Source organism: Haliotis rufescens, unplaced genomic scaffold (genome assembly GCF_023055435.1).
Source record: "Haliotis rufescens isolate VD_foot unplaced genomic scaffold, xgHalRufe1.0.p SCAF_4, whole genome shotgun sequence".
NCBI classification, from domain to species: Eukaryota; Metazoa; Mollusca; class Gastropoda; order Lepetellida; family Haliotidae; genus Haliotis; species Haliotis rufescens.
The window spans coordinates 43,196,493-43,221,268 of NW_025964112.1; the positions used below are offsets into that span (position 1 = coordinate 43,196,493).

Sequence of the window (24,776 nt, forward strand, 5' to 3'; positions counted from 1 at the left end):
GGTATGACACAGCCATCGAACCTCGAACATCGACTTTCCCCTCTGGGGGTTTACACTCTATCCACAATAAATGGTAGGCAGTCACATGCAGCTAAACCAGACATAACATTGAAAGGAAAAAAGATTAATTGCTAAGATAATTTTGTGGAAGAGGCTGCCTCTGTGGTCTAGTGGTTGAGCGTCCGCCCGGAGAGTGGCAGGTCCGGGGTTCGATCACCGCCCGCGTCATACCAAAAGACGTCAAAAGATGGTACTTGTTGTTACCCTGTCTGGTGCTCGGCATCAAAAGGGCTAAAATAAGGACTGGTCGACTTGGAGTCAGTTTTCTGTGTCTGAGTGGGGTATTTATGTTAACGTCATTGTATCTCAGGGGGCTAGCACAATAAGTCAGCATAAATCCAGACTAGTACACGCATGCATGCACACTCGTCGCTATGTAAGTGTAATAATCTTGGACACACCTTACCTTACCTCACCTTTAGTGGAAGAAACCCTGGATAAAAGAACAAACAAACTAAAGAGCTAACAAGTTTATTCCATATTCATCTTATAAATTGCAAGCATACACAAAGATATCATATTTAAAGTGAGTCCATTGAAGGCCCAATGCATTCTGTTCAGTTCAAGTTATACAGTTCAGGAACATTCTCACAGCCATAACTACAGCTAATGTAAGGCCACAGCACAGCTCATATACCAACACATGCACACAGCTGCATTCTTAGCATATTTATAGTGTTGACAGACCTGAGTGTCACTTAATTAGATACAATCCTACCAATACGTCAATGAGTGCAACTCTTACTTTGTCACATAGATAAGTGGCTGAATATACCTAAGTGTCATGTCATGGTGGTCATAGGCAGATTCGGGGGGAGGGGAGGGGGAGGAGGACGGGGGGAGGGGGTGTTGTTGGGGGGGGAGGAGGACGGAGAAAGGATTTCGATAGTCTGGACCCCTCCCTTTTAAACATGCTGGATCAACCCTTGGTGGTAATCATTTCAATAAAAGGGTCATAGGCTTCATGCAACTGGACAATCATTCTGCTCTGTCTTTCAGCCAGGGAGTAGTTTAAAACTGACATTCTCTTCCGTTTGAAATGTCAAGGTACAGTCATCTATTGTAATCTAACACAACATTCACCACAGAGATTCAAGTGCCCTACTTTGATAAAAAAAAAACGCAATTTTGATCTACCTCAGCTAGTTAATTGAAACATGAATATTTCAATGCATGTTAAGATGCAGGTACATGTATTGTTGATAAATAATTACATGCTGGCTGGCAGGCACTGCTGTGTCTGTGAAAGGAGGCCATTGCAGGGAAGACTGCACAATGAGGGATATCCCTGAATGTAATTCAATATGTTGGAATAACCTCCTCTGTAATGCAACGCTTACTGAATTCAGGCTGAGCTCATGGAAGAATGTTGTGACGTCCTTTGTAACACAAACACAATCAAATAGCATGTATTTAACGCCAAGAAAAAAGTTTCGAAAACATTTCTGTATATATTATTAATAATATATCTCATTCTCTGATAATACAGCCCATTTATAAGCAACAGCTGCACACAACTTACTTAATCTACCAACTTGTGTCAGATCGCTTTGACCTAGGTGTTGACAATTTCAGCTGTTGAAAGAAAGGGACAAAAGTTGAGAACTGAATGCTCTATATGCTCAAAATAAACTAAGGTACGAATAAATAGTGCACCTAATGCTTCAATCAAAATGCACATTGTACGGAGCACGTGTCTAGTTTATATCACATGCTTGTCATCTTGACAGGTTCAGTATGAGCATTTTGTGAGACATTTTAGTTTCTGATCTATATGCTTGAAGTTTCATACACTGTAGCTAACAAAACAAAAACATGTATAACACTGTCAGCAATAAATGCTTAAATCAAAATACACAATTTAAAGGATAAATGTATAATATTATCTATTATATGTTTATCTTGAAAGATTCACCATGGACATTTCATGTTAAATTATTTTTTTCTCATCTTATATATTTGTTTGAGTGAGTTGTATTTTATGCCTCTTTTAGCAATATTCCAGCAATATCATGGCGGCGGACATCAGAAATGGGTTTCACACATTGTACTCATGTGAGGAATTGAACCTGGTCTTTGGCATCACAAGCGCACACTTTAACCACTAGGCTACCCCACTGCCCTCATATTTGTTAAAGTTTCATACACTGTAGCTAATGAAACAAAAGCCCTCATAGGGAGCAGTCAACTGATGAACTGATCATAATTAAAAAAAAGCTATGGCTTTGTCAACAGCGAGATTGACAAGAGCATGTACATCAGCCATGGATTTATCTAGGCCTTCTCTTCGGCCGATATCAAGCCCTAAATCTGCAGCAAATATTAATAAAAAATGACAAGCTAAACGTAAAGATGACCTAGTCGGTTATCAGATATTTTAACTGGTAATAGCTTTGCATATATGTAACTCTATAAGTTTACGTGATTACATTGAATACAATGTTAGAATACCTCTTAAACTAAGATCAGAAGAACCTTTCAAATTCCTAATTTTGGACAAACACATATTTGTCACAATAAGCCCACCACAGGCATTGAGTTGAGAATCCTAGATACATCCCCTGAAGCACCTTAATAAGATGACAATACACAACACAACATAAAAATAACAATTCTAAATAAAAGTAATAATTTAATATGGGAAATATGTACAAATAGAAGACATAAATTCAACACATGAATTTACAAACAAAATACGACTACAATACATAATAATATGCAGCTGAACCTTATTATAGGAATGTTTGTTTGTTTGTTTGTTGTTTAATGCTGCACTCAGCAATATTCAAGCTGAGAAAGAACGAAAAATTTAATTGGGGCTTAAGCTTTTCTTACCACCAGCTTCATAATCACTCTTACAAAAACTAAAAATCACACATTATTTTCTGTCTGATCTTAAAACATGCCTGCAACATTTAACAAAATTGGCTAATGAAAAAGAGAGAATTTAAAATTGTAAAGAAAATTATCATCCTTAAGACCATGCTTCTTTTTATTACAAAGGGACCAATTATATTTCTATATTGGCCACCAACCCAAGGTGTGAGAAAATAATCTGTTAACCAACTAAAAAAATACAAATAAGCCTAGCATGATTACTGATCTAGAGTCAAAGTAATAAAAAGCTGGATTCTTCATGTGAGCTTGTCCATCCCAAGGTTCATAAGAATGTCATATGTTTCTTAAAACACATAAAGATGTGAGCATGACAAGGCCATTGCAAAATAATAAGCATCTTTTCTGAATCAAATCTACAATAAGTAAACAACATATCCTACTCCACTTTTGACAGGGATGTTTTTTTATCTTTCCATGATACCCAAAAACTGTTTGTCATTATATGTCAAGTGTATACTTAAATAGAATGACCTATCTGATAATCCCTATCAAGGCTGAGTAGAACATTTAGCGTCCATGTGTTGCATCCTTGTCTGATGTGTTCTTGTCGTCACTACACATATGAATTATGTAAGGTTCAGCTGCATAGTTAGTGGACAAGTGTTCTACAAGCAACAGCCTTCATAATTCAAGAACTAGACTGTTAAAGTGCTGCCTTTGGATATTTTGGTATCACTGACCATTATCTACAAAAGATTCTGAGAGTGGAGTAACGATTCATTGTAATATCAATGCATGGTGAAGCACACGATACTTCATTTCTCATCATTACACAAAAATATGAAAAAGATCTATTTGTATCCAAAAAAAAATACATATTGCTGCTACTCATGAAGCTAACTTATTAAGTCTATCGAATATTTTCCTATCTCCTGACTTATATAGATCTCATAATCATTCATTATAGAATTGAATGTTAGACTTTCACCTTCAGATATGATACATTAAAGTGATTATGTTGAAACATGTACCATGATACAGATTGTATCCAGGGGCATGTATCATATCCTGAGTCATGTCTTGTGACTGTCCTAGTGGCGGATGTGCATTGTCCACAGCACTGGATCAATCATCCACAATTATTCAGTGACATGAAGTTTGGGCTGGAGCAAACATGAGATTGTCGGTACTTTAGAACTGTAATTGTATTTACCATTACACTGGAGAATCTTCCATATGAGGCAATCAGTAGTTTTTAAATAACCTTAACATAAAAATCACCTGTACATATCTCCGTTCTATTATGATAAATAAACTGGAACCATTTGCTGGTATAGCTTTCGTATTTGCTGGTATAGCTTTCGTATTTGATGGTATAGCTTTTGTATTAAATGACTCAAATTACAGTGTTGAAACAAGCTGTGGTACTGCAAATACTAAATTTGCCTTGTGCCATCTCCTGTACACATGATACAAATGAGAAAGCTTGACAGCACAAGGACAACTTTTTTTCTGTGAAACAGATCATTTATAATGACGGCCTGCTTGATGATAACAAGCTCATGGCCAAAGGAATTCAGTGCCAAGTGCACCATCAGGGAGAAACTATGATATTCCAGGGTGAATATCATAACAGAATGGAGACATACTACACTGGAAAATCATGGATATGTATTAATCTGAAAGGGAAGAATTGACAGAACATGACTTAACATGCTACAAAGGAGTCTCCTTTTCATTTTCTGCAAAAGATATCCAGCACCATATGTCCGTAGTTTGTGCATAGAGGACGGAATGGGGGGGGGTGATGCCGAGATCAGTGAGATAACATCTTGAGTGCTCGGACTGCAGGGACGATCTGATCCAGCCTCTCTATACCTGAATCAGAAAAATTCTATATGAACTTAATGTTTTGAGCATATTGATTATAACGTCTTTAACTAACCAAGATGTCAGTGTTTCTGTATCACATGTGTCAGCATGTATTATGATACCTGTCAGTGTTGATCCACTGATATCCTTTTCACCTGGAGTGAGTGAGGTGGATTTTATGCCACTTTCAGCAATATCATGGGACACCAGATCTAATGGGCTCCAGACATTGTAACCTTGTAGCCATGTTGGGAGTCAAAGTCAGGCCTGCAGCATGACAAGTGAAAGCTCTAACCTCTGGGAACCCCACCGCCCCGTTTCTCCTGCATATGTTGGTGTGGACACCTTCAAACAGTACACATCATGACTGTACAAATTGATTTACATGAAAACAAGCTCTCTAAGTGTATCTGTGAGCCATCTTCCCAAGGCAAGGGGTTAACTGACTTTAATAGTCCAGCTCTAACCCTTGCCAAACTAGGCTGGAATTCTGTGGCTTGATTGTAGCGCCACAAGTGGCTATTACTAGGTATGTCCCTTCTATGACCCTCCAATTGACCAATCAGATTCAACCTACCATATTACTTGAACTAACTTCTAACTAATTGTCAAGGCGGTCTCGTCGATAATAAAGATCTATATTGATATAAAATAGGTCTAACCCTACAAAATGCATCAAGTTACTTGAGAACCTTGATTTAAAACATGAAGAGATTTGGAAAATATCTGTAGACGTCCAGTCGAAGGTACAATTGCTTTCCAAATCCTGTAATCGTGCTAAATCTGCACAGCAGTTTACGAACCAGATTTGATTTCATTATGCGATTTTGATTGGACTATGCATAGACTCGATAGTCCAGCCAAAACATAATTCCGAAATTCCAGCCTAGTACAGCAAGGATGGAAAAACTGGACTTTTATAGTTGGTTAAGTTCCTTGCCTCGGGAAGATGTCTATGAGCAAACTGATGAAAACATATATACCTAATATCTGCAACAGCTTCTTGGTGAGTTCCTGAAATGGAGGGAAGAACTTCCTGTGCTCATCTAGTCTTCGTATTACTCTGTGAATGGATACATCAGGCAATGTAGGAAAACAAGGGGAAGCAAAGTGACATCGGCGCTTGTACCATGCATACATTATCTTACTACTTAAATCAACATCAATCATGATAATAAGTATAATAATATTCCGCAACCATAAAGGTGCATCTACCCCATGATGATGACTAACAGATATACTACAAGACAAATGAAAAATGGAGTTATGAGTGAGTTGGGTTTAATGCCACTATCAACATTAGAGCATCAGCTTAAAGGAAAGGAACCCCATTGACAGAATGGATTTGGTTCAGAAAGACTAGGGCCTTGTTCAACAAAGTGATCTCAGGGCTATGACTGTCTGAAATCAATGTTAAAATATGGGAGAAATGATCGTCTGAGCGCTGAGGTGATGTTGTTGGATTTGAGGCTAGGCTCAGCAGATCCTGGCACAACTAAGGGACACAACCATGAGTCTTCATGTCCTTCAGGGGTATGAGGCAGTGAGTCGAAATAGGGTTATAGATTACTGCACTTATATGGTGATTGTGCATGCATGTGTGTTCTAGGCTGTTTGTATTATTTAGTCTGGACTTTAGACGTTTTACAAATCTTGTCCTGGCCTACTGAGATACCATGCCCAGTTTCACATGGATATGCCACTTAGACACATTATGCTGACTTCGGTTCTTGTTTCATCCCCTTAATGCTGAGTGCCAGGGAGGGCAACAATAAGTACCATTTTTTTCTGTGTTTTGGTTTGATGCGGTCTGGGATCAAACCACTGAAGTTCCGGTCTACAGGCAGATACTCTATCCACTAGACCGCAGATGTTGTCCTCAGGGGTATGATGAATAGCAGATATCAGATCTTGAACATGTCATTGCCTATTCAAATTTCAATGTATCAACTGGTATGGTGATGACAAACCTAGAAACATAATCTGAGCGACCAGGAATTCAAACCCACAATCATTGGTTTCTGGTGTAGCCAAGGGACACAACTTTGCAAAGCGAATTATGGTGCCTTACACGACTGGGCCACCAATGCTCACGTGATATAACTGAGATACTGTTGAAGGTGGTGTGAGGCTCAGTGAACTACAGGTCTACTCACCCATCCAGGTCATCGGTCTGCAGCAGTTGCTTCAGCTGTTTGGCTGTGGTGGAGTTGTGTGCCTGACACAGCCGCCCTACAGAGTCCACCACTGCCGATGATTTACTATCATCACCTTCAACAAAAACAAACAAATACACTCAATATGAGTATGGTTTTATGCTGCTTTTAGCAAATTTCCAGAGCATTACCACGGCTGGTGACACCAGGAATAGGTTTCACATTGAACCCACTGACTAGAGGTAAGGGGGGGGGGGGGGGGAAATGGGGTTTAACGTCGCGTCCAAGATTATTGCACTTATATAGCGATGTGCATGTACGTGTGTGTTTGTGTGGCTGCTTGTACTAGTCCGGACTGATGCCGATTTATAGTGCTAGCTCACTGAGATACCATGGCGCAGTTGAACATGAATACCCCACTCAGACACAGTATACTGACTCCAAGCCGACCAGTCCTTGTTTTAGCCCCTTAATGCTGAGCGCCAGACAGGGTAACAACAAGTACCATCTTTTAACGTCTTTTGGTATGACGTGGCCGGGGATGGAACCCCGAACCTTCCGCTCTCCGCGCGGACGCTCTACCACTAGACCACGGAGGCGATGACATTGGCATGAGGAGCACGTGCTATTACATAAGGCAGCCAGCCCTCTGCCCTGTAGGGCTGGGACCATCCACCAACTGTGCAATCCAATACGTATCACGATACCTATCACGATACTTGCATGTGCTCTTATCTGTGGTCGCTAAGCCATCTTTTTCATAGACAGGATGGCTAAATACCTGATTTACATTCAGCAGTGTGAAGTATGGCACAAAGAATGAAAATATTGATGTTTTCACTATAAACTTCAGTGTTACATTTATTAAAGCAAACATTAAAGGTAAGAATCGATACTCTTTACTTTGTGCGCGACTTTGATCGATACTTGTATCAAGAAGTAAAAAATCATGATCCACCGATGCAGAGTGAGTGAGTGAGTTTGGTTTTATGCAATATTCCAGCAATATCACAGCGGGGGACACCAGAAATGGGCTTCACACATCGTACCCATGTCGTGAATCGAACCCGGGTCTTCGGCGTGACGAGCAAATGCTTTAACCACTAGGCTACCCGATCCGCCCCCCACCGATGCAGAGAAAACCAGGGAGTGCCTTCTAATCATCGTGATCATAAATTTTCAAAGTTACATCAGTTGCAGTTCTAGTTAATTTTACCTTTGTTATGAGTCTTTACAGCATGCTAAACAATGCCTTACACAAAGACAACCTAGTAAAATGAGATAGATTGATGACCAAAAACACCACTCTCAACACAAAGATACCATGTCTTGGGTACTTGACAGACTGCATATTCTGAAGTTGTATTGTTCAAAAGCACTGATCTGTTGCCCTTGTCAAGGAAACCTGCATTTTGTTACGATGTTATCAGGTCATACACCGTTTGTTCAACATGCTGAAATTGTGCCAAATATAAACAGCTATTATTTTCTTCTTCAACAACCATCGCTACCCTAAAATTGAGCATAAGGCAAATTTTAAAAAAAACATTAAAAAAACAGCTTTGAAAATATTTTTTTTAAGATGTTCTTCTCTGTATTTAGTTAAACCATTTACTTTCAAAGCTTTTTGTTTGTAAACTAATCTTAGATATTATTAGATTTTCCTTTTCTGCCTCTTGGCACTTGCCAAATTGGCCAAATATTGGTCATAAAACAGGATAAAAAACTTGTACCACTCTTGCAAACTGAAACCTGAAAACAGAGCTATCGGATGTTTAAAAGCAAGAGTTTCTCACCAAGAGATAGGATGTTCCTGAGGGTGTTCATGACATTATAGACCTCGCCTAGCTTTGTGTAGAGTTCCGTCATTCGGGGGAAGACGCCAGCAACTGAGGGGACATCAAACAGGGTCATAAAGTGTTCAACAATATTTTCCATGTCAGCTCTTGAAGTGTGTTCTTGGCCATCCTGAAAAAAAGCAACATAAAACTTACAAGCTAAATTAACAGTACAGGGTATCTTTCCACAAAGGGATCTTAGTGCCATGAATATCAGAATTTTAACAGTTAAACACAGACTTATAATAGCTGTTACAACAAGATTACTTTGTGGAATAGGCCCCTGGAAAATGTCTGCATCGGTTTGAGACACTAGCCATTTATTATTGGTTGTGAAGCTGTAGTCTAGTACAAAAATCATCTGAAACTCGTCTAATAACAGTTAACATATCAATACTATAATCTACCAAAATAGATAGCAAAAGACAAGTTCAGGCAAGTAGATTCAATTTGTTTACAGTTATTGAATATATTCTGCATTTTATAATGTCTTTAAGAGTGCTTCAGAAAACTCAACTGAAGTTGTCAAATACAGATACGTACCCTCTTAACATTAGAGCCCTCCTGTTCTGCTACGTTCTCGAGCGTGTCAATTATTTCCTCAACACTGTGACCTCCAGTCAGATGAATCCTTGCCCATGGAGCAAGTCTGTCTAGCAATGAGTTGATGGTCAACTGGAGCTCCTGTTAGAGAGAAACCTTGTGTCAGTCTACATCTTTCTGTACGTCATTGTGACTTGTTCACCTTTGTGAAGTGGTGGTGTGGTGTGGTGTGGTGTGGTGTGGTGTGGTGTGGTGTGGTGTGGTGTGGTGTGGTGTGGTGTGGTGTGGTGTGGTGGTATGACGTGGTAGTGGTAGTGTCAGGCGAATACTTTATTTAAACTTAACAAACATGAAATACTCATATCCCCCGCCAGTATGACATGTCCACCAGGCACCAGTTCACCACTAGACCTATCTATGTGCCAAGTTTGGTGAAGAAATATTGTAGGGTTTTCAAGATCTGCCCCGGAAACGAGGACTACCGCCATTTTCAGTCAAAGTCAAAGTTGTTGTCATGGAAACTAGAAAAAAAATATTTTTTTTAAATCCCAGACTATCAAAAGGCACCAGTTCACCACTAGGCCTACCTATGTGCCAAGTTTGGTTAGGATATCTCTCATGGTTTTTGTGTTCTGCTCCGGAAACGAAATGTGATGGACGGAAGGATGGAAGGACAGATGGACGGCACCCATTCCTATATCCCTCTTCCACTTCGTGGCGGGGGATAATAAACCATCACCTTACCAAGTAAGTTGGCACCTGACTTGTGGGTGAGCAGAAATTCAAAATACTCTGTATCCTGTAACTGTACTATTTGTATCCTGGGTTATTTCCCATAATTAGCTGTATCATGTTTATGTACATGATGTATCTAACCTACAGTCATAAAAATAATCTTACATATCATTTTATGTTAACACATGTAATACATTTGTGTAAATTAGAAAAGAAAATAAAACAAAAAAGTGAAAAACAAAATAATAACATTATCCATACCTAACTCCTGTCCCATACCTGCATTGAAGCAATATCTTTGCTCCAGCTCTCTACCACAAACATATCATGTTGCAGACTCTTGTCTGACACCTGCATCATGTGGTTCTTGGGGCTGGATCTCTGACCTCGAGTTCCCTGGTTTCCTCGGTCCACGGCTTGTACAATGTTGTGAATACGTCTGCAACACTGTAGCAGACATACCAATCAATAACAGTGGAAACATTGTTTAACTAACATTATACATAAACTCATTACATTGTCATAATGATTACTGAAGTTTTATTGTTCTTTAACACCACCCTCAGCAATATTCCAGATATGTGACAGCGGTCTGTAAATATTTGAGCATGGACCAGACAATCCAGTGATTGATATCATCACTTCGGGCTTTCCTCCCACATCAAGCCGACACGCCTTGCTATAACTGGAATACTGTTAAAAGCGGTGTTAACCATTCCTCACTCTCTCACAGTTATAAGACGGTTTGTTTGTTTGTTGTTTAACACTCAGCAATATTCCACCTATATGACAGTGGTCAGTAAATAATCGAACTTGACCAGACAATCCAGTGACTGACATCATGAACATCACAGCTGCATGTTATGACAGTGCTGTAGCCATAACTATGTACTCTGGACTGAAGAAAGAAAACAAGGGAAGAGAAAGTCTGCCTATTATTTCCTGATCGTGTCACAAGGTTGCATGAGTAATTTTGATGTGATTTTCATTTAATAAATATATAAGTATATTAATATATATAACTCAAAACAAGTTTTGTCAGAGATAGAGCGATAGTGAACAATCTTATTTCAAATGTCGATCAAACTATTAAAAAATGATAATAGTTACTTGGCAATTATATACCCCATCATAAATACTGTTTTTTCTGATAAAACAATATACAAAAGAAGATAAGGTTTTGGTGTCTCAGTAGGGACCGCTTGGTATAAAGATGACCTACAGATTGGTCTAGTGGTTGGTCTGAGGTCCCTTATTCGAGGAAGGTGCTTGATATGGCAAATAAGGTATACTGATATACATGAATGCCTGCATACAGAAATGTGTAACTGCAATGTGGGTACATGACAGGGATGTGATTTGAGTCCATGTTGTTTTCATTATTTATCATGTTTAAAAAATGATTCAACCGATAAGGTAGAAAGTTCTGGTTACTTGGGTATTCAGTTAAATCCATGACTATTTTGCCACTGTTTGCAGATGATGCGATTCTCATCTCTCGTAGGTTTATAGATCTACAAAGGCGATTAAATGTATACAAAGAATACTAATTACGTGTAAAGATGGATAAAACTAAAGTTGTTGACTTTAAAAAAAGAGGAATTATTTCAAGAAGTGAAAAGTGGTATTTTGGAGATGATCTTATAGAACTTGTTCCTTCTTATAAGTATCTTGTTTTTTTATTCTTCATGGAATAAACACCTCATTGCAATTAAAGAAGGCACTATTCGGATAAATTAAAATTGTTGTCAAAATTCAGACACTTACCATACGATGGTTTTTTTCAGAGTATTTCATATTAAGATTGTGTTAATATTTTTGTATGGTGCAGGAATATGGGCTTTAGATGTTAGTTGCAATAGTGTTATTGAAAGAATACAGATGCAGGCATGTAAATATTTTCTTGGTGTTAAATTGTCAACCTTGAATAATGTTGTGACAAATGCGGGAGATATCCAATATTTATTTATGGTTACAATCATCCACAACGTCAGTCGGTACTTGCTGAAGAAAGGTAATGCCAGAAATGTAAGTCATTTGTAAACATGTTACATCTGATCTAAATACGTAGTCGAGCTTACTAACTTATGATGTATACATGTTCGTAACCCAGGACAGAAGCATTCATAATTACCCCTTCATATTTCTTGCATTCTCTAAGTTCTTCCTTGATGCTTTGCATACACATGCTTATCCTTTCAATGTCATCTATACCAAGCTCAGTTGATATGTCCTGAAAGAGAATTAGACTTATATCGTCATATCGTCAACATGGTACAACACCTAATTAATATTAACAAAGATAACAGTTTAGCAAGAGGTAGCTTATGATATGTACTAGAAGTGGGATGATACACTGATGCTTTGGTTAAACACATTTTTTTTACTTCTTGATACAAGTATCGATCACAGTAGCATGCTAAGTGAAAAATATTGATTCTTATATAAAATGTTTGCTTTAGTAACTTTTACACCATACACTAATTAGAAGTGAAAATTAGTTGTGAAAATGTAAATATTTTCATCCATTGCGCCATACTTTGACACTGCCAACTGTAAATCGTCGGTTGCCAGGTAATTGGCACAACAGATAAGAGCACATGCATGTATATTGATACATATCGGATCATGAGCACGGTATTGTGATACATATTGGATTGCACAGTTGGTGTATCGTACCAGCCCTAATAATATAATTTGTCCAAAAAGAAGTAACTAAATTTAGAGCTTTTCCTTCAATGTTATAAAGGAGATATCTCCATCTTGTTATGATTAATAAAACATATGTGGCAATTAAAAAATGTTTATTATCAATCATATGTTCAACGTACATAATTCATTTATACATTTCTATCGGAAGCAAAAGGAATTATGACTGAGATATTCATCATGCCACAAATGGCTGCAACATTGCCGATGCAGCATTAAGCAGTATGTACTCACTCATCATGTCATAGATGGATTAGAAAATGCATGAGTGTCTCACAAACTATGGTTACCCTGACACACCTACCCTGAGATATTGTTGACAGAAGTCCAAGGGGAGATAATCTAAATCTTCAACTCTTGTGCTGTATTTTCTTTTGAGTCTAAAAGGATCTTTGTTGCTCTTCTCTCCTGGGACACTAGATAACAGAGGCCAACATGGAGCATTGTTAAGTCACTGTGGCTCTATAACCTACATTATTGACTTGAAACCTGGTTCATAATGAACCATGTAGTACACCCATACCCCTAGGAGACTAGTGGAAACTGTCAAAATGGAAACATCTGACTTCACAAGCAATGGAGTGAGTGATTGACTATAGTTTTTGCCATGTTTAGTAATATTCCAGAAATATTACAGCGGAAATGGGCTTCATACGTTGGACCCATGTGGAGAATCAAACCTGGCTCTTCAGCGTGAGGAGCGAACGTTTTAAGCACTAGGCTGCCCCACCGCCCCTCAAGCAATGGAATTGATAACACAAGGGTTATGTTCAAACTGCTTGTTTTTTCATAAATTTACGGTCAGCATTTGTAAGCTTATCCTTTGAGTTCCATCTTGGTCATGGGGTTTGGCATGTAATAATAATAGTACCCTTGATACCACTTGACTCGACACAGAAGCATGCGCTGTCAGAATGCTGTCACTGTATCAGTGCACATTTATATTACATTCTCAACTTCCTTGGGAGTATACAACATTGAAATACATGTTTAAGGAAGACACCTTTGATTGGTTACACGTTTATGGGTCTTACGGACTCACAGATGCCATTGTGATATTTCATAAAACAATTCCAGTTTTCATTATTCTGGTGTAAGTTTCTTTTTCAATAAATGTTTAAAAAGTAGGCAAACAAAAGGCAAAAACAAGATAAAGAGAATTGTAAGAGTAAGAAAACTTTACATTCTAGATTATCACTTCAATATCAGAAAACTATACATTCCAGATGATCATATTCAATATCAAGGATGCTCTCTCAATCCCATGCTACCTGATGTTATGTGTGGCCAGGAGTTTCTCCAGCTTCTTAACTCTCTGTGTAGCAAGTCTGTAGTCCTTCACTTCAGGCCTGAAACACAAGGCAACACACTACAGAACTTGATGGAAATGCAATTTTTACCTCCGCTACTTAATTATTTTTTTTGTCAAACTAATGTCTTTTTTATATTGTATAAATATAACAACAATATATGTATATATCAACTGAACCCATCACTGAGAACTGTTTTCCTCAAATATGTAGAGAAACAAACAACTGCATTAATTATATCAAGCGAGCCTCATTGTAACAAAGAGTTTCTTCAGCTGTAATTCACAAGCTGTAACTGGGGAATTGACCTGATGGTGAAAATAAACTAGCCAACAGAGTGAATGTTGTTTTACAACAGTAACATTTCAGCTACAGCATCATTGTCTATTAAGACAACAGTGGACGACATTCTCAGCAATGGTCAGCATCATCAGGATAACATGGCACGCACTCAGCCATGTCTAAGTTTTACTACCAGGGCCCTTATTCAAAAAGCAATTGCAGCGCTACGACTGCCGTAAGTCAATGCTAAAGACTGGGACTTAGTGCTAAGATTGGAATGCGGAATGAGGCCCTGGTCCCCTTGTAGCATGTGCATACAATAATCGTGGGGAGACATTCATGAATTCCGCCAGTTGACCCACAAACTACCTATTACATTCAAGAAACTGACTCTATCTGGCAGGTCCTATTCATACGTGTTATAACAACAGTTAATATATGACGCTGCACTCAGCAATATTCTAGCTGTATGAGTGTGGTCTGTAAATAATTGGGTTTGGACCAGACAATCCAGTGATTGATATCATGAGCATCCACTCACGCATTTGCGATATGATGACATGCATCAACTAAGTCAGCAAGCAAGCATGGGTTGCTGAAGACCTATTCTAGTCAGATCTTCATGGGTCACTAGTCTATACGTAGATGCAACCAGTGTAACATACTTGGAGCCCATATCCAGCTGCATCAGCTCCTTCTCCTCCTCCAGCCGCTTCACCCTCTTCTGCAGCGACTGGGTACGCTTCTCGTATGACTGAAAAACATGTTACATGCATGTTAATATATTTAAACTCAACATGTACATCATTTTTTTAATAATAAAGTAAGCAATATATAAGAATAACAGTTCATGATATACCACAGGGCGGTATTTTTGTATGAATCCAAATGAAGTACCCTTGGCAGGCAAATTGAGAAAATAATTGTAACTTTGTTCAAATTTGCGTTATTTCTTAAAAATATAATTTTACTAAATTCTGAAGGATGGTAACATGGCACTCAATGCAATAATGTATGACCAAGCATTACATCTACTTCTACTTTAGTGATCCATTTACCAATGAAGTAAAAGTCACTCTGACGAAGTCATCCCTTTAATTTTAACCATAACCGCAGGAAGTAGGAAATTTCAATTTGGGAATTTTTACTGACATTTGCTGCAAAGCTGGGGTCAAATACAGGCCTCTGAACAGGTCTAGATAAATCCCAGGTCATGACAGACACCATTTGTCGCCAGAGTTGTAACTTTTAGGTTATTCAATGTTTGAAGTGCTCCTACTTGATTCCATTAACTAGGGGAGACAACTCTCTTTACATATACATTCGACAACAGCAAAAACACAATTTTACTTGATGCAACTGATAGTAAAGTGGAATCATTAGATCTGGACAAACCTTCACAATTCCCTTGACATTCTGTGAAGGGTTTGGGTGATGAGAAAGGTAGGACTCTTCACTGTCTTCAGCACCGAATGGCAAACCAGATCTAGGGGGTAGAGAATTCCGATACTAATGTCTTGACCAAAAGACAAAAATCAAGGTATTAATCACATCCAGTGTCTGACTTTATACCTCAGTACAGCCAATAAGGCTAAGCTAGCAAGCCTTCAGGGATACAGCATCGTATCAAGAATGGCACCATGACAACAGAGATCATGAATAAACAACAAACTTAAAATCTTGTGGACATGCAATCCATCAAAACTGCCTTGTGGTAAGTCCCTTACCCATTTCCTTTTTCCTTATCTTGAAGTTTCATTGGTCAGTAAAATCAGTAATGAAAATTAAGAGCAGGTACTTTGAGATTGCAAAAACCATGGGAATGGATCCAGATTATTAAATTATATGACGTACATGCATGTGTATGGCTGCTTGTACCAGTCTTGTACAAAATTCCGGTTTTACAGTGCCAGTCCACTGAGATACCATGCCATAGTTTAACATGGATACCCATCTCAGACACAGAATACTGACTCCGAAGCAACAGTCCTTGTTTTGTCCTCAAATGCTGAGCCCCAGCTAGGTTAACAACAGGTACCATCTTTTAATTTCTTTTGGTATGATGCGGTCATGGATTGAACCACCGACTTTCCGCTCCCCATGCAGATGCTCTTTGCACTATACCAAGGAGGTGGTCCCTAGAAGTACATGATCTGACCTCAAGGAGCTATAGAATTTACCTGGAATGATCCAGCTCCCTCTGCAATGTGTTCACTTGCCCTTCATATGCATCAATGATGTCAAGTAGTCTGAAATGCAGGCAATCTCATCAGTTAACTTCATCGTTTCCACGTGCAGAAGTTCTAATTCATCATATTTTTACCAAGCTTGACCTATTTTAGAGCAAAGTATTCCTCTTAAGAACCATAAAATTCTGACACAAAACATCATGCGTATAAATTTTACTGAATCATGTCATAGGTCCAATAGTATAATTTGAAAATAATTTGCAATTAAAATTCTGTTGAAATTAGAGTTAAATAGATCAAAGAGCTAATTACTTTTCATCCATGACACTATGTGCTCTTGAAGTCCTCTTCTTGAATTCCTGGAAAACCTGATTTTGTCTGTTGATTCTTCTCGTCTCCTTAAAGAGAATAATACAAGACAATATTATACCCTTTCCAAGACAAATCCTACTGATCTAGTGCTGGGTGTGTTAAAAACATGTGAAGCTGGATGGTCATGAATGGAATGTGTTGTACATCTACTGACAGACTAACCATGCTAACTATCAAGCTGACACCCAGAAATAACAGACATACATTAAATAAACATATACTGTGTTAACAGGAGAGAAATTCTTCATAAAGGTGATGGTGATAAGAAAATGCTCAGCTCAAAGCTAGTTGCCAATGTAGTGGCCATAAAATTTCCGAGACATACTGATCCAAGGTTGAACGCCTTGTCCACACGACCAAAGATGTTAACCCCATCAGCAAGATGACAAGGTAAGGATGTTATCTGTCGGATGACTCAACGCCCTGCTACATACTCCACTGTCAACAGAAGGCACATCCCAGGCCACATAGTTGATACTGAGACTTATTTTGCTCAAAGTTTACATGAACATGCCCAGCCCCCCATTGGGTGCCAATGTAGTGGCCCTAAAATTTTCGAGGCCTGAGATGGGATTCAGACAACGGACCTTCTGATTCAAACCTGCAAGCTGACAAGATAAGGATGTCATCTGTGGGAAGATGCCATACCCTGCTACAAAAGCTAATCAAAGTCAATGTGTTCGGACTAAAATATACTGAAAATATTGCAAAGGGAAAAGTTTGGGCTAATATCAGAGTACACATCGGTTTTGGGGACAGACTGTCAATTGGTGAAGCAGCAAGTTTCAAGGCTCCAAGACTTCCAGGACACAGGTCTTGATGACCACCCTGCAGTCACTCGCCTCATCAACCATCCGCTTCAGTTTCCTCCTCAGCATGTCAATCTCCAGCTCCTGTTCCTGAGACTGCTGTTCCAGCTGGCGGTGTTTGGACACGATAACATTCTTTGTGTTACGCAGCATCTCTCCTTCGTCTTTGTGGTAGGATAACCTGCTCTGTGCATCTTGCTCCAGCTCCTGTAAGTCGTACATACACTTCAATAAATACCATCAGCATTATCAAGAACAGCATGACACTACTGTTGTAACCATAGCATATTGCAGGCAACATATATTTATAAACCTACTGGCTGTTTGTGTAACTCGATATGGAGTTTTTGAAATTGTGGTAACACCTCGCAGGAGGTATTACAACGATTGTAACACCTCGCAGGAGGGCTTACAACGATTGTAACACCTCGCAGGAGGGCTTGAAACAATTGTAACACCTCGCAGGAGGGCTTACAATCATTATAACTTCCGTTCAGATTGTAACATGTACCTAATTTTCTTGAGTATAGTGCGCACTTTTTTTCGAAAAAACACAGCTGTGTAGAAGGGGGTGCGCATTATACACGAATTATGAGTTTGGATGTTTTTTTCCCCCATGGAAAGACATTACCGTGAGCAGAAAACACCAGAAATACCATGTCAACAAATCCATACTGAAGTACGCAAAATAAGTCTGACTGGTCAGACTGGTTCCATGTAAAAAATAATACCCGGGAATAGCGATCGGCTGCTTCACTTAGGGTTATTATTATTTTAAATATGTTTAGTAAAGGCTGCATATAATTAAGAAAATAATGGAATATATTATTCCTGATAAAAAAAAATAGTTTCAGATACAATTGTTGCCGATCCTTGCATTAAAAATCCTATAAAGTTATATCATTGGGTGTGTCTTGACCGAATCACCGGTCGATTCCAAGAAAACGTGTGTACAGCTGATTGCTGTTTCCGGCTTAGTTTACGAGAAAATACACAAGGTAATCCTAATCCCTAGATATAAAACAATGCCTAGCAGAACAATAAATACTATTTAAACGTTAAATAAACTTGTCTGGTGATTTTTTATCTCAAATTTCGAATTTGTATTGACGAAGTTTCTCAGCACCCGTTCGTTTGCCGGACTTCGCTGAAAGGGTACGGTGAAAATTTTTTCTGCACATAATATTCAAATTTCTTTTTTTCCAAAATATTGAACCCACTAGAGGGGGTTGCGCATTATACATGGGTGCACACTATACTCAAGAAAATACGGTAATGAAATGTAAAATCAAATGACAAATGTTTTCTTTATATTCCCGAGGATCGAACTCGTAACCTTCATATCTGTAGCCCAGTGAGTGTACCACAAGGCCACAGAGGTGTTGATAAGCAGCACTGCTTTTTAGAATGTCCTTTTCAAGATCTGTACGCCAGCAACAGGCTGTACAATGAATGAGCGTCAGTCAAAGCAAAACGTGTAATAGTCTCAGCCTACGAGACGCATGTGCAGATTTCGTGACATTGCGAGACGCACGTGCAGATTTCGCACCGTTGCGAAACCCACGTGCTGAGGTCGCCGGTTTCATTGAACCGAGTTCACGACTGCAGGCGATATTTCATCTCCGATACAGGTTATACATTTGAGAGTTTTTATTACAGTTATTTAATTAAAAATGTTGTCTATGCGATGAGTCAGTTTATAAGTTGGACAAACCATGTCTCCTCGAGATTACCAGAGATTGTAAACCCTCACATTCGGGACGTTCCCTCATGTGAGGGTTTACAATCCCTAGTAATCCCTCGGAGACATGGTTTCTCCTACACATATATCATTTTCACTATCTTCATTACCTAAAGTTAAAGGTTAACATGAGCTGTCATAAATTCATTTGACCGTGACCAGCAAAATTCAAGACCTACACAGACACTAAATCTATGTGGGAATTATCAACTGTCGACTCACCTGCAGAGTCATAACATGAACAACCCTTCATGGAGTGAGTGAGTGAGTGAGTGAGTGAGTGAAGTTGAACTGGATCATGAGGACAGGAACATGTGCCTGATCTGTATGTGTGTGAGTGTGCATGTGAAGCAAGTAGAAGGCCCTACCTGCACTCTGGCCCTGGAACACTCCAGCATGACCTTGAGGTCCTTCACCTTGTTCTGATACTTCTCCATCATGGAACTCTGTTGCTCTGGCTGGTCACTAAGATGCAGAACAAACACCATTGTCAAAGTCATAGATAACATTCATAAGTGTATGTGACATTCTTTTTCCTAAAAAAGCAATACTTCTACCGATCACACCTATGCACATTGAAAGAGAAAAATAATTCATTTAGCATTTATTAGGAAAATCTCACAAAGTATAGCTAGTAAGAAATAAGCCTTATAAGTATTTAATCATTTACCTTTTAAGTGTTATCTGAATAAACTGATTCAAAATTGAAAGGAAAAGAAATTCACCCATAAGTAGCCACTCTCAACATGTTAACATACAGAAAGGGGGCTAGTCTATCTCATTACATAATGTACTGACTATTTGCCTGCATTTTGATAAAGATTCATTTTATTTAACAACATCCAATAACTTGAACATGTTGAAAGAGCAATAAGGTTATTTATCAATGTTGATGTATCAGCCTCAGTACTAAAATGGATCTCTAGAAACAAAGAATCCATTCAGGCTTTTATCATGTTTATAATTCCAATTCTTTTCTCCAATTACCACAGTAAGAGTTTCACCGGTTCATGGCAACGAAATGATCTGACGTTCAGTTGCAAAAATACAACAGGGAAGTAAAAAATGGTAAATCCATGAATGGCGAGTGACTTGAAGTTCTGGAAGTCAAAAAAGGTGTTTTACAATACAGCAGTGTTTTATTTGAAAACTTTTTGAAGCCTTGACACAGAATCTTGCTGAAATTAGCCTGACATGTCACATACCTCAGAAGAGATGTCAAAGTATCTCTCAAGGATTCACTTGTCGCAAGATCAATACAGACAACATTATCTGAAATACAACAGCAGCATAGTTACTGGAATATTGCAATCTCATTATCAAAGGACAGAAACATGATAACGACCTCCTATTCAGCATGCTCATGTAAACATTTATAAATATTTCTACAACATAATAACTTGTAAGGAATTCAATTTGGGATTTTATAAAAAACGGATTACGTTCAACAATGTTCAATGTGGACATGTTAATTTGACTGAAACATAATTATTTACCTGTTGCAAGAGAAATATCTGCAGGATGCAGAAGTTTAACTTTTGCATAACCATTCAACCGCAACAAATGATTCACATTGCACCATGCTTTCACTTCACCCTGTAAAGAAACAGAACAAGATTAACATGCATAAAACAAGGAAGAATCTTAAAATAATCTGACCATACAAACAGTCATATTGATATTTTTTGTTTTGGAAAACCAATATATCCATGGAATACCATAATGATTATCTTTTCATCTAACTTCAGTTTTTCACAAGCTTAGAAAATTAGAAATAAGGGGTAAGAAGAGGCATTTGGTCTATCATAAAACAGCTGGGACATACCCTTCATCTATCATCATGATCATATGTAGTAGATATGTAATGACAGGGAGACAGGCATTGATTACAGGCCTCTGTCTCTCACCGTGCTCTCTACCACCTCAGTGGTCTAGTGGATAGAGTGTCTGCCCTATGGTTCGATCCCCATCCGCGTCATACCAAAAGATGTTAAAAGATGGTACTTGTTGTTTCCGAGCCAGGGGCTCGTCATTAAGGGAAGAACTCCAGGAATGGTCAGCTCAGTCAGTATACTGTGTCTGAGAGTAGTGATTTTGACACAAAAAGCTGTATATCCGTCAATAACTTGGACCCAAGAAATTTAATATAAGTCAATGGTAAAAATCAATACATCAAGTAAACAAAAATGGTGGAACAACCATAACAACACATCAATGCAATACCATTTGTGATTGGATGAATATATGTGATCAGGTGATCTGGCCAATGAATGTCACGATAAGAAAAGGGCTTGACTAAGTCACTAGAGCTTTGACAGCCTTTCCCTATAATACAGAAAGTATGATGCAAAGACACACTACTCAGAATTTCAATCATGATTTTTTATGGCTGTGCACTGGTTTATTACATCAACACTGTAAACGTGTACATGTTGTAGGACTAATCCTTAAAATTTACTTTATATTTATGAAATTATAAAATCTGTGACACCTTGCTTAGCATTTCTATAGCTCAAAAGTTAAACTACCGTACTTAAAAAAAATAAGTCAAACTTAAATTGTATCTGTCTATGACCAGTGACCAACTACCATCTGAAACTCTGGAGTGGGGTATTCATGTCAAATTGTGGCATGGTATCTCAGTGGACTAGCACTATCAATCGGCATCTGTCCGGACTAGTAAAGAAGCCACACATACTCATATTTATGCATGTCACTATGTATTTGTAAGTGCAATAATCTTGACGTGACGTGACGTTAAACTCCATTTCAGCTCACCTTCCTCATGATGCTCACCTCATAGTCATAGCCAGTAATATCCATATTGTCTTCCACATCAACTCCTGGCTCTGTCATTCGAGGACTCTGAATATTCAGTTTATCATTAAATATGCATTAAATGTGACATAATATGATCTGTAATTATTAGTGGTAATGCCACACGCTAGCAAGCTGTTTAAAAAAATTATGGGGTTCAATAACAATGACATGCATTACCTCTTACTAAGCTTATTTCTCAGTACAGAAACCTTTCATTGAACAGCAGGGTTAGAAACTTACAGTTTTTGTCCACTAGTCCTTATAATGATAACAAAGAGCAAAACCCTTAAAATGGGCCAATTTCTACTAGTCCTCTACTCCTTAGGATACCTTTACCATTAGGCAACTTGGTAAGGACTACAGGACTAGTGCCAATTTGAAGCAATTTCTAACGCTGAACAGTGACATACACCTTTTAGCTATTCAAATCTTAAGTATTTCAAAACTACAGGAACATGCATTGGGAAAGTTCAGTACATGTATTCTAATAAAACCATGCACACTGTCAACTGCAGTATTTAGTGGACTTTTGTGAATTGAGATTAAACAAAAATTTGATCTACTGTAGGCAAGTTGTTAGTGATCACATGAATTTGACACATCCCAGAAAACCATTTCAAGTAATCAAAACTTTAATCGACTTGTTAATGATCAAATCTTGAAATTTCTTTGAAACATGCATGCTGTTCTGACATACAGTTGGTCTTGTCATGGTCGCCAAATGTAGATATGGTAAATGATAATCAGTCATTGAGACCATTCTCTACACGAGTGTAAGTGGTTTAAACATACTGAAGATCACAAGGTTTAACAATTTTTATCTGGATTCACAATTTAATGTTTTTCTAGACTGAATTTTATTGAAATCATTAAAAATAAATTCAGGCAGGATGCGCAATAACACAACAAGTCTTCTCTCGAAAAGTGAAAAATAGAATTGGAGAGGGAAATGTCTATTGAGTGGGTGCCATTCTATTAGTATTTTGGTATAACTTTCAGTAAACCATTATATTGGGATAAGCACACCAAAAGTGCAGCTTTTCAGGCTAGAAATGTCTTGTTGGGCATCTTAATGATAATACATAAACTTAAACCAATTCTGTTTGAATTATTTTTTAGGATATTTGACACTAAAATTATGCGTATTTTACAGCATGGGTCTGACTCTCAACACCAAATTACACAGTATTGGGTAAATTTGGCAGATATCTTATCTGCATTTTTGCATTTAAAAGTTCTATTAAATTTTGGATTAGATTATTGCATATGCCAAATGAAAGATATCCAAAAAAGTGTTACAATATACTTTTACAAGCAGTAAACTATGGCAAAAATAACTGGGTTTCCAAATTGAAGTATTTGTCGTTTGGACTTAGATTTGGCTATGTATGCGAATCACAAACAGTAAGTATAAGAATCCTTTATCGGGGAACTAATGACAAGATTAAGATGTCTGTTTGAACAGGAATGGCATGCCTTTCTTTTCAGCAATTCTAAAGCCAGAAATTACAATTTCTTTAAAGGTATTTTTGGAACAGAATTAAACCTTAAACATGTAATAATAGCAAAATTCTGCATGGCCATGGCACAATTTTGTAGCAGTTCCCATGGTCTCAAAATAGAAACTGGCAGGTATTTCAATATTCCTAGAGATAAAAGGCTGTGAACTCTTTGTAATGAAGGTTACATCAAAGATGAATACATTTTTGATGGTTTGTGTCTGGTATAAAACACTGCGTGAGAAGTGCATACCTACTAAATTTATATCATACCCTACACTAACAAATACATTATGCTTTTGGCATCAACGGATATAAATGAAATTCGACACCTGACTGTGTATATTTATTATGCAAATTGCTTCAGAACGATCCATGTTGACTGATAATATAATTATTGTTACATATTGGCCTAGTATTAATCGCTGACTGACCACCTGTATGAACATGGACCGGAGGCCTACATTCTTCACGAATAAAGATCTGTCTAATACTTATTCATGCTGTATTTACTTTTCATTTTTCCAGATGCACTGATTACAGTAAAATCAACAGAACATCAGTCTGTATACTTGGTAGAAATATCTGTCAACACCGTGCGAAATGTTACCAATGTTCATAACATGTTTTGACAAGTCTGTCGTATTCAAATTTACCGCCAGAACAATAGAATTTAAAACTGACAGTACATTGTACTCTCTATCTTTGTGAGCGTTCGGAAAATTGGTTTGGGCATTTAGATTTAACTCGTGGATCAGTAATCGTTTGAATAATTGAAAGTTAACTTACAATCCAACGTTGTTTGCCAAAAGACGCCATGTTTGTTGTTTGACAGGTGCGCACTCGGGGACGGGGAAAGTAACTCTATCGTCAAAATATAGAACACATTTAAAAATACAAAGAAAATGAACTTTGTGTAAGATTGGGTAATCGGATCTGTAAAATAGTAGGTTTGCTCCCAACCGTAGGGTATCGTTGAAAACATTTTGCTGCGAAGTTACCC

General features: G+C 38.0%; 1 protein-coding gene across 2 annotated transcripts; it reads right to left on the reverse strand.

Moving 5' to 3' along the window:
* Positions 1-517: 517 nt before the first annotated feature.
* Positions 518-24,617, reverse strand: LOC124135928 (centrosomal protein of 70 kDa-like). 2 transcript variants are annotated; one of them, XM_046501622.2, is made up of 19 exons: positions 24,563-24,617; positions 22,251-22,319; positions 20,951-21,050; positions 20,660-20,726; positions 19,823-19,919; positions 17,747-17,920; positions 16,845-16,930; positions 16,524-16,592; positions 15,739-15,829; positions 15,009-15,097; positions 14,023-14,100; positions 13,056-13,167; positions 12,177-12,275; positions 10,322-10,489; positions 9,308-9,448; positions 8,723-8,894; positions 6,927-7,041; positions 5,754-5,833; positions 518-4,776 (listed from the first exon to the last, which is right to left on the reverse strand). In XM_046501622.2, the coding sequence occupies exons 1-19, from the start codon at positions 24,590-24,592 to the stop codon at positions 4,715-4,717; spliced, it is 1,899 nt and encodes a 632-aa protein (XP_046357578.2). In that variant the 5' UTR covers positions 24,593-24,617; the 3' UTR covers positions 518-4,714. The 2 variants fall into 2 exon arrangements, with proteins under 2 accessions (XP_046357578.2, XP_046357579.2); XM_046501623.2 differs by lacking the exon at positions 24,563-24,617 and adding an exon at positions 24,287-24,392.
* Positions 24,618-24,776: the final 159 nt, after the last annotated feature.

What these genes read in the sequence shown, in the direction of transcription:
- LOC124135928 (XM_046501622.2), bottom strand. Translation starts at nt 24,592, where the DNA reads ATGGCGTCTTTTGGCAAACAACGTTGGATT. An exon ending in CAGCTGGATATGGGCTCCAA is followed by an intron (nt 14,101 to 15,008) that starts GTATGTTACACT and finishes CTTGTGTTTCAG; the next exon opens with GCCTGAAGTGAAGGACTACA. An exon ending in AGGGCTCTAATGTTAAGAGG is followed by an intron (nt 8,895 to 9,307) that starts GTACGTATCTGT and finishes GCTTTTTTTCAG; the next exon opens with GATGGCCAAGAACACACTTC.